Source organism: Cucurbita pepo, chromosome LG11, assembly GCF_002806865.2.
Source record: "Cucurbita pepo subsp. pepo cultivar mu-cu-16 chromosome LG11, ASM280686v2, whole genome shotgun sequence".
Taxonomy (NCBI): Eukaryota; Viridiplantae; Streptophyta; class Magnoliopsida; order Cucurbitales; family Cucurbitaceae; genus Cucurbita; species Cucurbita pepo.
In genome coordinates, this window is record NC_036648.1 from 1,751,655 (window position 1) to 1,767,123 (window position 15,469).

Here is a 15,469-nt window from a genome sequence, read left to right on the forward strand (position 1 = left end):
CGAGAAACTAATGAATATCAGAAGCCAATTGCAGAAGTATTCTGTGATTGTAATGTGCCAATCAAGTGAAATCAGTACTGAAGAACTTAGATGGAGAATGATTGATGCTAAATTTACCTGTCCTCTATTTACAAACATTTTGAACTTTCAGAAACATCAATGGCAATATCATGTCAAGAAACAAAACTTCTGAATTTATAGTACAAATATAACTTATAGCTAACCTCACTAAGGGGAGATTTTGGAACATTCATGTTCACACGATGGTGCTACATTATATACTCCAACAAGCTTACATAACAACTATGATTCTATATTGGCAGAGTGGTCTTGCAGCAAAATTACCTGAATCAGCTACAAAAGCATGAGACCCCGTCACAATGGTCACATCCGATCGGAAAGATAGCTCGCCAATGAGTTAATCGGCTTTCTTGGGTCGAAGCTTTTCATCTTCCGGCATTTGATCTTGATCCGTGCAAGATAATCAGCAGCAATCCAAGGAAAGCTTAACATTGGGGTGGCCTCGGAAATGTCGGGTTCTCGTAGCTCCATTGATTTCTTCAACCAAGTTGGATGGTATGCCACCTGATACCAAGCAGATGCCTTTCTTTCATACAATGCATTCCTTTCATCGTCAGTGAGTTGCTCAAACTCTGGGCCAATGTTCTCAAAAACTTGCCTGAACTCTTTCTTAAGAGTGCTATAAGAATGCTTGAGCTTCTCCTTCAGCTCTCCTTGCTTCCTGCTACTGTACTTTGGCATGGACCAAATATGCCCAGTGACAATCTCTTCTTCCCTACTAACTTTATATTGTCCCAGTAAACCGCTCAGCTGACCGTCATATGAGCACTTTTGATTCCATGCTTCTGCTATGAAATCTGCTGCTCCTGCAACTTCAAGATCTACGTCGTAATAGACATCTCCAGGAGTAAAATTTAGCTCGCATGCCGTGATCATATCTTCATCGTATACATCTCTAATTCGGCGATACATTCTTCCCAGAATTTTGGTGGACTTGTATGATTGAGTAGCTTGTTTTCCCATAAAATCTGGATATAGTTTCGGTTTTAAATAGGGAGGCATCGTCACAATCTTCCCTGTTTTGGGGAAATCAACTGCTGTGGCAGCTAATTCAGATAATTTAATGCAGTTCTCATCCAAAGCTCCATACTCACTGCGGTCAGCATGAACAACATGCGCATTGCATATTGTCCCAAGACTCTCATTAATCATATTTTTGGCGAAGAACTCCATTATATCCTATAGAATGATAAGATCAAAAACCACAAGAATAAGATATGTCAGAAGAAAATTTAAATGCGCTCGCTTTATTGTCTAGATAGGCCGCTCCTCACATTTAAACCACATTCTTTCGATACAGTCAGACAAATAAAATGAATCTATAAATAATGAAAGAAACAAGCGTAGGCATTTGAGTTCACGTAAAGAGGTTATGTTAAGAGTCCAGGAAGAATTACAGAATTATGCATGCAGGTTATGATGAACAAACTGTATGGTAAAAAAGATCGAGTAGGAGGACAATACCAATCGCGTAACTTCGCGTGTAAGAGTCTTTACTTCTGCTGCAACATAGTTCATAGGTGGCCAACTTTTTCTACTAGGTGGAATAAGATTTTCATCCCAAGTAATAAAGTAGAGATCCCCATCCAAATCACTTCCAGAAGCTTCGTTTGTATGGGGTCGTTCACCATTTTGAGGAAACACGAGGCAATCGTATAAATGATGCAACTCAGGAGCATCAACTGCTTCAAGAATTCTCACATCTCCAGGATGAAGGCATGGATTTTTGGCTATGACTACAGTCCCTCTTATCACAGTAAGATTGTTCTTTGTCTCATCAAAGAGAGACCCATGCTTGGAGAAACACCTCTCAAGCAGTGGAGTGGATACTTGAATGAAGCATTGGCCTTCTTGTAGCACGGCGCTCTCGTCGAAGCACCCCATACACCACCTCCCATCAGTAACAAAGATCCTAGCTTTTTCCCGAAGGCCCCAGAGCTGTGCTGCTCTTATACACATTAACATGCCCCTTAGATGAGGTTCAGTTTGAGGTTCGAAACCAGCACTCAACATAATTGCTGCTGCATTTCCTTGCTCGGCACAGGATGCCGTGAGAACATCAAACGCCACATCTGTATCAGTGATCATTCTATCCAGTTTTGAAACCATAGTCTCCTGCATACTCCAGAAATTTTCATCAGGAACATTTAGTGTAGAAAGAAGGGTTATAATCTGCCTATTAAGAAAACCTGGTTGAAATCTAGTCCATGAACAAATCTCCAAGATTCTATGATCTGATTGAAATTTGTTCATGCTTGGTCTTAAAGCAAGTCTGATCCCGTCACCCTTGGATGGCCAAGAGGCAACAACACCTTTGCAACCTGCATATCTAATTTGGTAAGCACAGGGTGGGCTCCCACCCAATTTTAATTTGTCTGCAACTTCCTGCGCAAGATCAGGAGTAATGGTACCAATCCCATCAGAGAAAATATAGTCATTCCTCTCAACATCAGGAAGTTGGTGATCGACCATGTTTCTTGGAACTTCAATTGTTGCATAAGTAGATGAAAAACACTGACCAATTCTAGCAGCACACTTCGCAACATTTTTGTTTGTAAATCTCCCCATCCAACGTAAAATACTATCAACAGTAACATCTTTGCATTCAGAAAAGAACCAAGCTGATTGGTCTCTCAGTTGGTTGGACGAGTACGCCAAAAAGGAGTATTTCCGACCACACAAGTAAAATCCATGTTTCAGAATATGTTTCATCCTCCCAAATATTTTAGTCTTCTGGGGAAAGGAGCTTGAAGTAATTTCCTTTACTATAGGAGCAACATAATAGGTATAAACATGTGAATTGATTTTCTTCATGCCTTCATCCATGAAGGTAACCCTGAGGAACCTATCAGCAACATCCTTGAACCTTCTCAAGACCCTATTGGAGAGTTCAACTTCAGGTGGAAAACAGTATGCTTTTGATGGAGTTATTACTAATCTCCTGATTTCAATGATATCAACCAGCTCTTTAGATCTTTTCCAAAGCCTAGGGTTCTTCAACAGCCATTCTTGTACAAGTTTTAGCCTCTTACAGGCGTCCGGTACAGGATGTCTATACATATGAATATGACTTAAAGCAGCCAAACTAACTTCATTGGGCTGGTTTCTTAGCAGATCAAAGAATCTATCAGTCATTTGGTGCTGGTTGATTATCCCTTTGTGCATTACGGCATTTACTAGAAATAACAGTTCAAAGGATATGTCTTCTTTGTAATGGATGCAAAAGAAGTGATCAGTCATTTGCACCCCATAATCTGGTTCATTCAGGATCTTGGGAGGCCGTTTGAGGGACGCCTGGTGCACTCTTTGTTCTTTTAAATAATTCATGGCATTATTCAGCTTGATACCATACCGGGGTGGAACTGAAACTCTGTACGTATTACAACGACCAATAGCCCCACTTATCGTGAAATCTGTTGTCCGGATCCACGGATCATCATCGTCCAACAAATCATATGGAACTGATTTGGCAATATCGTCATCTGCAGTTCTATACCAAATGCAGGGCGACGAAGTAAGTTGCAAGAGAATAACATAACATGATACATCTGTATATCTTTTGATCTGATTAATGTCCCTCACCAAGAACTCCACTTTATAATCACACTTCAACACTGTATGCTTGTTGTTATCTTTAAAAGAGAACGCGGTATCCCTCGTGAAACAAAATTTACAGGTTCCATCAAAGGGATCCACCAGAAAATCCATTCCACTGGAAGGTCCTCTCCAAGCAACCGAAAACCCATCTTGACAAGTTAAGTTCCCTATATCTACAAGCACATTAGATAACTTAAAGGGAACCTTAGTCCTTCGCCTCTGATTTACATGGTATGGACTCTCAGGCCCCAAACTCACCTTCAACAATCTATCGTTCAAAAATAGCTCATTACGCCCTGCGGCATGTAGAGCCCCAGCAGCTGAGTCAGGTAATGCAAAATGCACAAATGCATGAGGCACCACCTTCTTATAATCATCAGATTTTATGACATCGGCGACATTAACGATGTCAAAATCTGGGTAGGATTCTGGAGGAGTCCATGAAGTTTTCAATCTACACCTGTCCACAAGCCCAATTTCAGATTCAAGATAACTCATAAGATCTTGTGCTTTAACATCACTGTCAAATCCTCCAATGCTTACTTGAGTTACCACTATCTTTTCACTTTCTTCCGATCCCATTTATTTCTCTGGTTCAGAAAAAGAGAAGACGATTTCAATTTCTCATCATACTCGATAAATTAGTTGATAGATTATCTTAAGTCGATGAACACAGCATACATAAACCAATTTAAAAGCAAGTTGAAAAAACAAGATCATTTCATCAATAACTCCAGAAAACTGAGAGCAGAAGAATTCACCCTCAAGTTGTTAGGCTAAAATAGGGGAAAAGGTCAACTTTTATCGACCAACTCTTCAAAGCAAGAGGATAGCCTTCATGCAGAAAAATAACATATAGTAGCTTCTTCTGGAAAAGGTTCTGAATTTTAACAGTAAGAATATGCTTGTTGAGCTTTCCAAAATTAACTTCTTCATTCTATCTACAATGCTAAAAGTTTCCTGATAAAACTAGTTCCCGTAGAACGCACGAACTCGTACGCCAGGGATCAATTCAGATGCACAACAGCAGCACGTTCGTGTATGAGGGAAATTTATAAGTTTTTTCATAGTCTCATACTCCATCTTAGATTCATAATAAAATGGACCATCAATGGCAATGAATGATCATGAAGCCTTTCAGGAATTTGAACATACTTTCTCTTTATCATCCATACCAGGTTTTAATATTTATGAACAAGTTAAAGGGGGAAAGGTACCATGATTGAACTTGCACTCCTACGACAGCCTGCTTAAACATATCATAATTCTGCAATATATTACAACTCTTTAATGTATTCATCTCTTAGAGTTGGCTACATGGAAGGTGAAGCAGGTTTGCCGAGACCAAGAGTACGCCATGAGCTAATATAATTGTAACAGCCCAAGCTCACTGTTAGCAGATATTGCCCTCTTTGGACTTTCCCTCTCGGACTTCCTCTCAAGGTTTTTAAAACGCGTCTACTAGGAAGAGGTTTCCACACTCTTATAAAGAATGCTTCGTTCCCCTCTCCAACTGATGTGAGATCTCAAAGTCCACCCCTTTCAGGGCCCTCGTTCCTCTCTCGAATCAATGTGGGATCTCACAACAATGGTAGGACGTCGACACCCTAGTTATAAACAAATTACATTCTAGAAAGAAAAAAAAAAAGTAACTAAACAAGAACTAACCACGCATTCACTATTTTCAAGAAACTAAATATCAAAGAGTACAGCATTCTACACACACAAACAGCCATGAGTTACAATTATCAAAGAACGAGCCATCCATAAACTACAAGTTTCTAAACATTTCTAGCCTCCCCAAACAACCCATCACAGGATAAACATAAAAAAGATCCGCCCCTCCCTCCTCTCAAATTTTCTTGGCAGCCAAACAGAGTTTCAAACAAGCCCACAAAGCAAAATAATCAAAACCCCAATTTCTTAAAGTACAAATGAAAAGTGATTCTGAATCAATCGAAGCCACTAACCTTGAAGAACAAGAACTTGCGGATTGGCTTCCTCTAATCGATAATCACAAGAATCGATGATCCTTGCAGATTGCAGGAGAGTGGGAGCATTGAGTTTGCAAATGTAAGATCCGAGGGGGAATGTATAAGCTTATGGTACACTTGGGTAGCTTCCGGAGTAAGTTTTGGGAGTGAACTAATTATTGAATATAGAATATTGACTGAGCGAAATTGGAATCGAACCTTTGTGGGTCTCATTGGTCTTCATATCTTCACAAAATTAATGGATTCTGCTTTTGGTCCTTTGTGTCTGTCTTTGGCCTTAGCTTAAATCCCTAAACTTTTATATAAATACCAATTTAATCCTTAAACGGTAATAAATTTTATATAATTAAATACCATAATCATTCCTATTTATAGTTATAAATAATTTTGATTCTTAATCAATTTTTCAATCACGTATAATAAATTTTATTAAATATTTAAAATATTTTTTACTCTAAATAATTACAAATGATAGGAATCAAATTCTTACTTATAAAAATTTTAATATTAAATTGTTAAAAATTAATAGTTTAAAGAGAAAGTTGTTGCAAATTACGAAATTATTATTAAAAAAAAAAAAACCTTATTTTAATGATTGATGAGTATTTTTACTAACCTGACTCTCTGTGATATTGGACCACAAGCTTTCATGGCTTTGCTTTGGGTTTCCACGGAAGGTCTTGATCAATAGAGAGAGTATTTCTTGATTATAAACCTATGACCATTTCCTAAATGAGCCGATGTGAGACTTTCATCATCCAACAGAGATATTTTTTTGTTGTTCAAAGTTTTGGAATAGGGTCATATAAGACTATACCTAATCAGTTAGTTTTATGAATTTCAATTGAATTTGATCGTAATTTCGTGTTTCATGCATCACACTACAACTAGAGCAAAAGGAGAAGGGAGTGCGAACCTCCGGCCGAGAGGTCAAGGTATTTGCTAACTCTCAAGTCATGGTGAGCAAAACGACTTCAATTATAGTACATACTTTATAAATTCGACATCGTACTTCGTACATGAACCCTATAGGGTTCACAATCTAACTTGAAAATTCGGGTTAATAAACCCATTATTCGAATAATGTCCACAATCCAACCCAACTCAAATTCTTTGTTTTCGAGTTACGTTGTTCATTTTTTTTATATAAAAAAAATATACTTATTCATAATAATAAAAAAAAACATTTTAGAAAATTGTTGTATTTAAAAAAAAAAAGGAAAAAAAAATGATAATAATGGGGCTGTCACATTTATCTCAATAATTCATTTTTGTCCGGTGTCAGATTAGGAGGGCGAGTTATCGTAAATAGAGGCATGGGGCAAGGGTATTTTGGACAATACGTACAAGTATTCAGCCTTTATAACGGCACTCTCTTTTTCGGAACCCTAATAACCCCCTCCGCACTTCCACCCTGCGCTCTACGATATTTGGAAACCCAGGTCTTAACATTTTCTCTCCAGCTAACTTACTTTTCCTTTGCAGACTTCGTGAAATCGCAACCTAACTCTTAAGTCGAGTTCATAGCAGGCTACCAGGTAATCTCAATCACTCTGTTCGAAGCCTTGATTTTTCTTTTTTGATGTTTTAAACCCTAGTTTTGGTTTAGGGTTGGATTTGCTTTCTGTGATCTCGAAATTTAGTTTGTTCTCTGGGTTTTATGTGTAGGAAGAAATGGGAGAAACAAGAGACAACGAATATGAGGAAGAGCTCCTCGACTACGAGGAAGAGGAAGAGAAGGCCCCGGATTCCGTTGGAGCTAAAGTCAACGGTGAAGCTGGAAAGAAGTGAGCGGTCTATTACTTTGTTTTATATAGGGTTTGCTTATGGATAAACTAATAGTCCAATACTTGACTGAGGTTTGTCGAACTCATAATATGATAAAATTTGAGATTTGGAAGTAATTTTATTCGTTTGGTAGAGTTGAGAGTTAAGGCGGGTTGGAAAAAGTAGTTGTTTGAGCTTGAGTGAACTTAAATGAGATGATTTCTTTTTCATGCTACATCTTACTTGAAAAATATGTTTTTTCCTAACATTTTGGGGATTTTCCCCTGTATTGTCCATATTTTTTGTTTGGCCGAGATCCTTACCTTCTTTCTTTCTCTTCGATTTCAGGGGTTATGTTGGAATTCATAGTTCGGGATTCAGAGACTTCCTATTGAAGCCAGAGCTTCTCCGTGCTATTGTAGACTCTGGGTTTGAGCATCCATCTGAAGGCAAATTTCTAATCTTTATTTTCAATAGATGAATCTTAAGACGAAGTGGCCATGTAATTTAAATTGGCACAATTATTCTTAAATTTTTTATTAACAGGATTTTAAAGGAACATCTTTAAGACCTACTTTGTGCGGATGCAGTATCTCACTAACCCGCAACAAATATCTATTAACTCTGGTTTCATTTTGAAGTTCATAACTATTGGTTATTGGGTTTTGTAGCTGGAGTAGGATTTGTCAAGTTATTACGTCATAAATAGGATAGAGTTAATTGGGTGTTGCGTTGGTATGTTATACGAATGGGTTTTTAGTTTATAATAGAAGCCCAGGATGTTCATCACTTGTTACTATGCTGCAGTCTTCATGTGTTCATGACCTTAATTTAACGCTTCCTTGAGAACACTTGATTTTATTAATTTATAATTGTGTTTCAAATAGAGAGAATTATTTGAAACATTTCTTGAACAGTATAGCATGGATGTACTCGCACAAACACATCAATTTGGAATACTTGTCTTTCTTGATTATGATATTTCCATATGTTCTTATTGCTCTGTATATATGATATCGCTTAAGCACATGCTTTTTTTAACCAGCACATGTTAGATGTTTATATAAGTTTTTTTTAATGGTTTGCAGGTAATAAATTAATATCATAATCTTGATTTTGGAGCAATGTATATGGTTTGATAAACCTTTCGCATAAAAGGATCGGAGACGTTATAATTTACTTACCAACGGTTCATTTGGTTCGATCCTTTTCTTTGGTTCTTCATCAGTGCAACACGAATGTATTCCCCAAGCTATTCTCGGCATGGATGTTATTTGTCAAGCTAAATCTGGTATGGGCAAAACTGCTGTTTTTGTTCTGTCAACACTGCAGCAGATTGACCCTGTTGCTGGTCAAGTTTCTGCACTAGTTCTGTGCCATACGAGGGAGCTTGCATACCAGGTGCATAAATGTGTTGCTTATCTTTTTAAATTTTGATTCTCTTAAAACATATACAGAATTTAATTCCTTGCATTAGTTGTGTATCTTGCCCTGACTCTTTTTTTGTACCACTTTAGATCTGTCATGAATTTGAGAGGTTCAGCACTTATCTTCCCGATCTAAAGGTTGCTGTCTTCTATGGTGGGGTGAATATTAAAATTCACAAAGATCTTCTGAAAAATGAATGTCCTCATATTGTTGTTGGAACACCTGGAAGGATACTGGCATTGTCAAGAGACAAGGACCTATCTCTGAAGAACGTCCGACATTTTATCTTGGATGAGTGTGACAAGATGCTTGAGTCCCTTGGTATATTTTCTTTTGATAATCATTTGTTCTTCAAAGTTCTATTAGATTCTCCACTTTATATTAGTTTATCCAAGTTCTCTAGTTGTTTCCCTTCATCCTGGTCCTTTTATATCTCATGGCTATGTTTTAATACATGCATAAATTGGCATTGGCATATTTTCTTACTGTGCACTCTACATGTGCTCTACAGATATGCGGAGAGACGTACAGGAAATCTTCAAGATGACTCCTCATGACAAACAAGTTATGATGTTCTCTGCAACACTCAGCAAAGAAATCCGCCCAGTTTGCAAGAAGTTTATGCAAGATGTAATGTCCCACAGCTAGTAAACCTTGAATTTAGAAGTTTTTCCCCTTTAAATTTCACTTTCTCCTAGAGTTTTCAAATTGTGGTTTTTACAGTAGGGTTCCCTACTCGTTATTTGAGGGGGATCTGTTTAGTACTATCTTTTATCCGCCATCTCCTACAGCTCGTGCGGGAATTTTCTAGTCTTGGAGGAATAATAGTTGGTGATACTGTTTAGTGGTTCTGAAGTAGTAGTTGGTGATTGAAGCCACTCACTTCTTTCTTCTTAGTCTCCCGTTGCATGTCACTTGTTATTCTCTTATTTGGTTATGGTTGTTGGATTCTGGTTCCAACTTCCAACTGTGCGGTCATGAGTATCCAAGTTAGGGGATGAGAAAAAAAAAAAAAAGGATCCTATAGGATTCTTGTGTATTAGTGTAATAGTCTGCATCTGCGGCATTTCTTGATGAATATAGACGTATCTGCAAGGGGAGGCAGAACAGTTGACCACAATCTTGATTCATGGGATGAACATGCTCTTTCATTTCCTTCATCTTGAGGAAGTATTATGATTTACCATGACGTTTGTTCCTTTCAGCCAATGGAAATATATGTAGATGACGAGGCAAAGCTGACCTTGCATGGTCTTGTCCAGGTACATGGTTGTGACATTGTATGAATAGTTTGTCCTTTTTTATGTGCTTTCCCTAAAATTTGTTTTGGGAATGTCAGCATTACATCAAATTGAGCGAGATGGAGAAAAATCGGAAGCTGAACGACCTCCTTGATGCGTTGGACTTCAATCAAGTGGTTATTTTTGTTAAAAGTGTTAGTAGAGCAGCTGAGCTGGATAAGTTGTTGGTGGAGTGTAATTTTCCCTCTATATGCATCCACTCTGGCATGTCTCAAGAAGAGAGGTAGGTCCAACTTTTTTTTTTCAGGTTCAAAAATTTCATATGCATTTATGCCTCGGTATATTGATTTTTCATTTATTAATGTTACTACTAAAGGGCATGCAAAACGTTCATCTTCATTTTTGAGGTTAGCTATGGTATAGTTACTGAAGTGTTTTTGTTGAAATTTGAATTTTCATCTTCTTCTTGTCCTTAATTTTATTTTCCTTTTACATTTGAATTCTCTAGATGTAGAACTTTTGTCCCTGCAAGGTGTCATACTATATAAACGTTGGGAAGTTGTGAAATTGCCCATTTCAAATTGTTATTTATGTTTGAAGGTGGTTGATCTTCTTGAGGTCAGTAACTAATATAAAAAGATGATGTGCCAGGTTGACTCGATACAAGGGCTTTAAAGAAGGACATAAGCGGATTCTTGTGGCAACAGATTTGGTTGGTCGAGGAATTGACATTGAACGTGTAAACATTGTCATCAATTATGACATGCCAGATTCTGCTGATACTTATTTGCACAGAGTAAAGTGGACCTACTTATTTTAATGTTCATCATGCATACATTGTGCTTCCTGAGTGTGTATAATGAGTCTTTCTTCGAATATCCTACAGGTTGGCAGAGCTGGTAGATTTGGCACCAAAGGGCTTGCAATTACTTTTGTATCATCTGCAGCTGATTCTGATGTTCTCAATAATGTATGTAATTTCCAGTTGTTACATAGTGTGGCCATTAGATGGGTGTTTTCATAGTCTTGGTTATTGTAGGTTCAAGAAAGGTTTGAAGTCGATATTAAGGAGCTTCCGGAGCAGATCGATACATCCACATACAGTATGTTTTCTTGTATCCTTCTTTTGAGATTATTCTCCATTTTGAACTCCAATTCCTCGTAGTTTACGTTTTATCCTTCATTTGATATTATATCATTATCATTTAGTTTTCCCTTTTCCTTGTCGTGTGGTAAACCTCGGTACTGTCTTCTTTTTATTATCTTTTTGTTGTCACTTGTCAGTCAGTTGCAATTAAATTTTCAATGGTAAATTCAAGCCCATCGTTTAAAAGAAACACGTTAATATTTTTGTCTGTCTTTGCATTTTCCGCTCTGTTGGTTGCATCTTGTAAATTCTAAAAGCTCCACGTGCTTTCAACGTATGTACAATAGAATTTGTCCTATTAGTCAGACAATCAAGAGTTTTCTCTGCTATGTTTATACGTTCTTCTCATGAGTTATGCCAAATTTTTCTCTTGTTGGTTGCAGTGCCATCATAGACGTAGAGATCATCAGCATAGAAATCGGCTACCTGGGTTGGTGAGGGGGTGGTTCACATGTCATTGTAGTTTGATTTTGATTCGGACTAAAAATGGATGGAAGCCACTGCACTCACTAGCTTTGATGTGAACGAGGGCAATGGTGGATGCGCTAAATGTGGGTGGTTGTGGGTGTACCCTGCCATTTGAGTTTATTGTATTCTAATTGCTGTGGCTGTCTTGCATGGAAGAAGTCTCTATATGCGTTTTATTCTGAATCGCGAATGATACAACAAATGTATTACTTTAGATATTCCTCTCTGCAAGACTAACAATAACGGTAGACTGGTTGGTTGGTAGTATTTGCAGTGATTTTTATCGGATTCCTTATGTGAACCCATTTCCCTAAGTTCCATGGCTACACCTGGTTCTCTCGTCACTGCCTATTGCCTGATGTTTTGATGCCAATTTCACTGGAGATTTAGCTTGCAAATGAACACACCAAGTTTTGTGAATGAGATGTTCATAAATTAGATGCCTGAAATCCATTTCGTATTGTGTTTTAGCCATTCTTGTGATGATACAAGTTTTGTTAGTATTATTCAGCATTGGCATCAACTAGTTCAGACCTATTATTGATTGAATAAAGGTTCCAAATTCGAATATTAATAGTAATAGTAATAATAATAGTAGATGCGTTATTTCCTTTTCATTAATGGTATGGGAAGACACCGACAAATTTGAGGAGGCAATCACGTTATTTATTTATTTAGGAAGGGAGGCAATCACGTTATTTATTTATTTAGGAAGTTCGTGCATTGCATGATGAGGTTTTTATTTTATTTTTTTAGAAAAATTAAACAAATGTGATAAATTAATAAATTTTCATGAACTTCTAAAAAGCTCATTTATTTATTTATTTATTTTTCTATCCACGGCAACGAATCCCTCTTATTTAATATTATTACATTTACACCCAACCAATGCAATTATCAAAATGTCTTGGTCAGAATGATTTATTCAAATACTGATTCTTTTAAATAATTATTATTTTTTTGGAATCTTTTTCTTTGGTACGTTGACCTTATGATGAAGTCGAGAAAAAACAAAAAATAGTCCGTCCTCTTATAAAATGATTTTCTTTATGACACGGTAAAAATAAGCTATCTCGATCAAGAAGTTTAAAATTCGAATTAATAAACACGGTGGGACGTGATAGGTGAATGAGTAATAAAAATAGATAAAAGATAAAAAGATGTGATTTCTTGACGGATAGAAACTAATTGAAAGCTGTAAAAATTAGATATACCATTATGAAGGTGTTCAGTACCGTCACAAAGCCAAATTTAAATTAATAATTTTATTCAGGCATTTTAGTTTGATTTCTTATAATTTAAAATCTAATATCTTACATTTAAAAATTTATAAAATGCTAAAATTGGTAGTAATTTTGAATGATTTTTTCCTCTAAATTTTTTGGACTTCAGTAAATATTGTATCAAATCTTTAACAGAGATTAAATAAAAATTAACACTAAAAAGACAATTAATATTTTCTAAAATAATTAAAAAGATAAATAAAAATATACATTAGCCTAATTCACGAGAGAGATCCAAGCAAAAAAAATAAAAGTCAATGGAAAAGTATTAAGACAGCTGGCAGTGGCATGTTGCAACTACTGAAAGAGTGGGGGGTGGAACTGACTTTTCATATATAAATATATAGAAGATTGGAATATTTGAAAATTGATTCTAAATTATTTGATTAAATATATAAGGAGAAAATCGTATTTTCCCTAATTTGTCTTTATGTATATATATATTTATAAATATAAATATAATAAAATAAATATTTAAATAATTTAGGCCGCCACCAGTATGATTGAAAGCCCGAATAATTTTCCTTCACTCCTCATCTCTATTATTGGTTTTCTTTTTCTTTTAATTATTAAATTACCAATTTGGTCATATGGAATGACTTTACTTTTAATTACGTATTTTTATTTCTAAAAATTTCAATTTCCAGTTATATATTTTATAATTTTTTTTATATTTTAATTAAATTATATAATTTATCCTTTTTTTTTATTCATATTAATATAATTACGTTACCAAGTAAATAGTAAATATTTTTCTGATTTGTCTTTGTCTAATATATCTATCTATATATATATATATATATATATCCTTCTGCTTCCCTATCCCCACGCAAAAGTCCTCACCCTTTGTCTCTATTAGTCTTTTGAGGTAAATTACTAATTTAGACATTACTCTCAATATATATATATATATTTTTTAATTTCGATTTAATTCTCAAATTAAATAATTTTAGTATTTAATACTATCTTTAACTACTTCAGTTTATTAGTTTCTCCCTTATGTAATTAAATTAAACCATTTAAAACTATAATAGTAACGAAATTAGTTTTTTTTAACAAAGACCCAAATATGTAATTTAACCTCATTTCCCCATCCTATTTTATTTTCTTATATATTGAAAGAAAAAGTCTCCCCAATTTCCCAAATCCCCCACTTCCCTCTTCCCCTGTTCTCCCCCGTCGCAGCCTCCGCCGCCACCGCCACCCCCCTCCTTCCATCTCCGGCAACAATGGGGAAAGGCGGTGCTCTGAGCGAAAGCGTCGTGAAAAAAGTCCTCCTCTCTTATGCCTACGTGGGCATATGGATCTTCCTAAGCTTCACAGTCATCGTCTACAACAAATTCATCCTCGACAAGAAGATGTATAATTGGCCATTCCCAATCTCCCTCACCATGATCCATATGGCCTTCTGTTCTTCCCTGGCCTTCATAATCATCCGCGTCTTCAAGCTTGTTGAGCCTGTTTCCATGTCCAAAGATCTCTACGTCTCCTCTGTTCTTCCCATCGGTGCCCTCTACGCCTTCTCCCTTTGGCTCTCCAATTCCGCCTACATCTTCCTCTCTGTTTCCTTCATTCAAATGCTCAAAGCGCTCATGCCTGTCGCTGTCTACTCCATTGGTGTCCTCTTTAAAAAAGAGCCGTTTAAATCCGATACCCTTTTCAATATGCTATCAATTTCATTTGGGGTCGCCGTTGCCGCCTATGGTGAGGCGCAATTCAATGGTTGGGGGGTTTTTCTTCAATTGGGTGCTGTTGCTTTTGAGGCTACCAGACTTGTTATGATTCAAATTTTGCTTACCTCTAAAGGGATTTCTCTGAATCCGATTACGTCTCTGTATTATGTCGCCCCCTGTTGTTTTGTGTTTCTTTTGGTGCCGTGGGTGTTCGTTGAGTATCCGATTTTGAGGGAGTCTTCCAGTTTTCGATTTGATTTTTGGGTTTTCGGGACCAATTCGCTCTGTGCTTTTGCGTTGAATTTGGCTGTTTTTCTTCTTGTCGGGAAGACTTCAGCTTTGACGATGAATGTCGCCGGAGTTGTTAAGGATTGGTTGTTGATTGCTTTCTCGTGGTCGGTGATTAAGGATACGGTGACGCCGATTAATTTGGTTGGTTATGGGCTTGCGTTTTTGGGTGTGGCGTATTATAATCACTCGAAATTACAGGCGTTGAAGGCCAAGGAATCGCAGAAGAAATCGGCGGCGGCCGATGAGGAGGCTGGAAGGTTGTTAGAAGTGAAAAACGCCGGCGATGGAACGGGGAAGTGAAGCCATTCACAAAATTAAAAAAAAAAAAAAAAAAAAAAAAAAAATCCCTTTCTTTCTGTGTCTCATTGTCTGTTGGATTTTTATATTAATGTTTCATATGATGTAATTTAAGAGTCGAACGAAGGGGAAAAATAAATTACACAAAATGAAATTCATCCCGAGTTTTAAATCTACTTGTTTATTTCGGTAAATTTTGTTG

The 15,469-nt window shown here is 36.6% G+C and overlaps 3 protein-coding genes across 4 annotated transcripts; 2 read left to right on the forward strand and 1 right to left on the reverse strand.

The window, feature by feature from the left end:
- Window positions 1-105: 105 nt before the first annotated feature.
- Window positions 106-5,907, reverse strand: LOC111805227 (RNA-dependent RNA polymerase 6). The gene is made up of 3 exons (XM_023690187.1): window positions 5,649-5,907; window positions 1,546-4,268; window positions 106-1,260 (listed from the first exon to the last, which is right to left on the reverse strand). Exons 2-3 carry the CDS (start codon window positions 4,258-4,260, stop codon window positions 385-387), a joined length of 3,591 nt encoding a protein of 1,196 aa, XP_023545955.1. The 5' UTR covers window positions 4,261-4,268; window positions 5,649-5,907; the 3' UTR covers window positions 106-384.
- A 1,158-nt stretch (window positions 5,908-7,065) lies between these two features.
- LOC111805229 (DEAD-box ATP-dependent RNA helicase 56) lies at window positions 7,066-12,193 on the forward strand. 2 transcript variants are annotated; one of them, XM_023690190.1, is made up of 12 exons: window positions 7,066-7,210; window positions 7,341-7,459; window positions 7,788-7,888; window positions 8,668-8,840; window positions 8,957-9,188; window positions 9,379-9,497; window positions 10,073-10,129; window positions 10,207-10,391; window positions 10,760-10,904; window positions 10,995-11,078; window positions 11,148-11,211; window positions 11,639-12,193. In XM_023690190.1, exons 2-12 carry the CDS (start codon window positions 7,347-7,349, stop codon window positions 11,647-11,649), a joined length of 1,284 nt encoding a protein of 427 aa, XP_023545958.1. In that variant the 5' UTR covers window positions 7,066-7,210; window positions 7,341-7,346; the 3' UTR covers window positions 11,650-12,193. The 2 variants fall into 2 exon arrangements, with proteins under 2 accessions (XP_023545958.1, XP_023545959.1); XM_023690191.1 differs by having other exon boundaries at window positions 7,345-7,459.
- A 1,940-nt stretch (window positions 12,194-14,133) lies between these two features.
- Window positions 14,134-15,439, forward strand: LOC111806201 (probable sugar phosphate/phosphate translocator At2g25520). The gene has a single exon (XM_023691583.1). The coding sequence runs from the start codon at window positions 14,236-14,238 to the stop codon at window positions 15,268-15,270; it is 1,035 nt and encodes a 344-aa protein (XP_023547351.1). The 5' UTR covers window positions 14,134-14,235; the 3' UTR covers window positions 15,271-15,439.
- The last annotated feature ends 30 nt before the right edge of the window (window positions 15,440-15,469 follow it).

Bases quoted from the DNA above. Each gene is read 5' to 3' on its own strand.
- LOC111805229 (XM_023690190.1), top strand. From the start codon at position 7,347: ATGGGAGAAACAAGAGACAACGAATATGAGGAAGAGCTCCTCGACTAC. The intron at 8,841-8,956 runs GTGCATAAATGT...GTACCACTTTAG, and splicing joins CGAGGGAGCTTGCATACCAG to ATCTGTCATGAATTTGAGAG. The intron at 11,079-11,147 runs GTATGTAATTTC...TGGTTATTGTAG, and splicing joins ATTCTGATGTTCTCAATAAT to GTTCAAGAAAGGTTTGAAGT.
- LOC111805227 (XM_023690187.1), bottom strand. From the start codon at position 4,260: ATGGGATCGGAAGAAAGTGAAAAGATAGTGGTAACTCAAGTAAGCATT. The intron at 1,261-1,545 runs GTATTGTCCTCC...ATCATTCTATAG, and splicing joins CACGCGAAGTTACGCGATTG to GATATAATGGAGTTCTTCGC.
- LOC111806201 (XM_023691583.1), top strand. From the start codon at position 14,236: ATGGGGAAAGGCGGTGCTCTGAGCGAAAGCGTCGTGAAAAAAGTCCTC.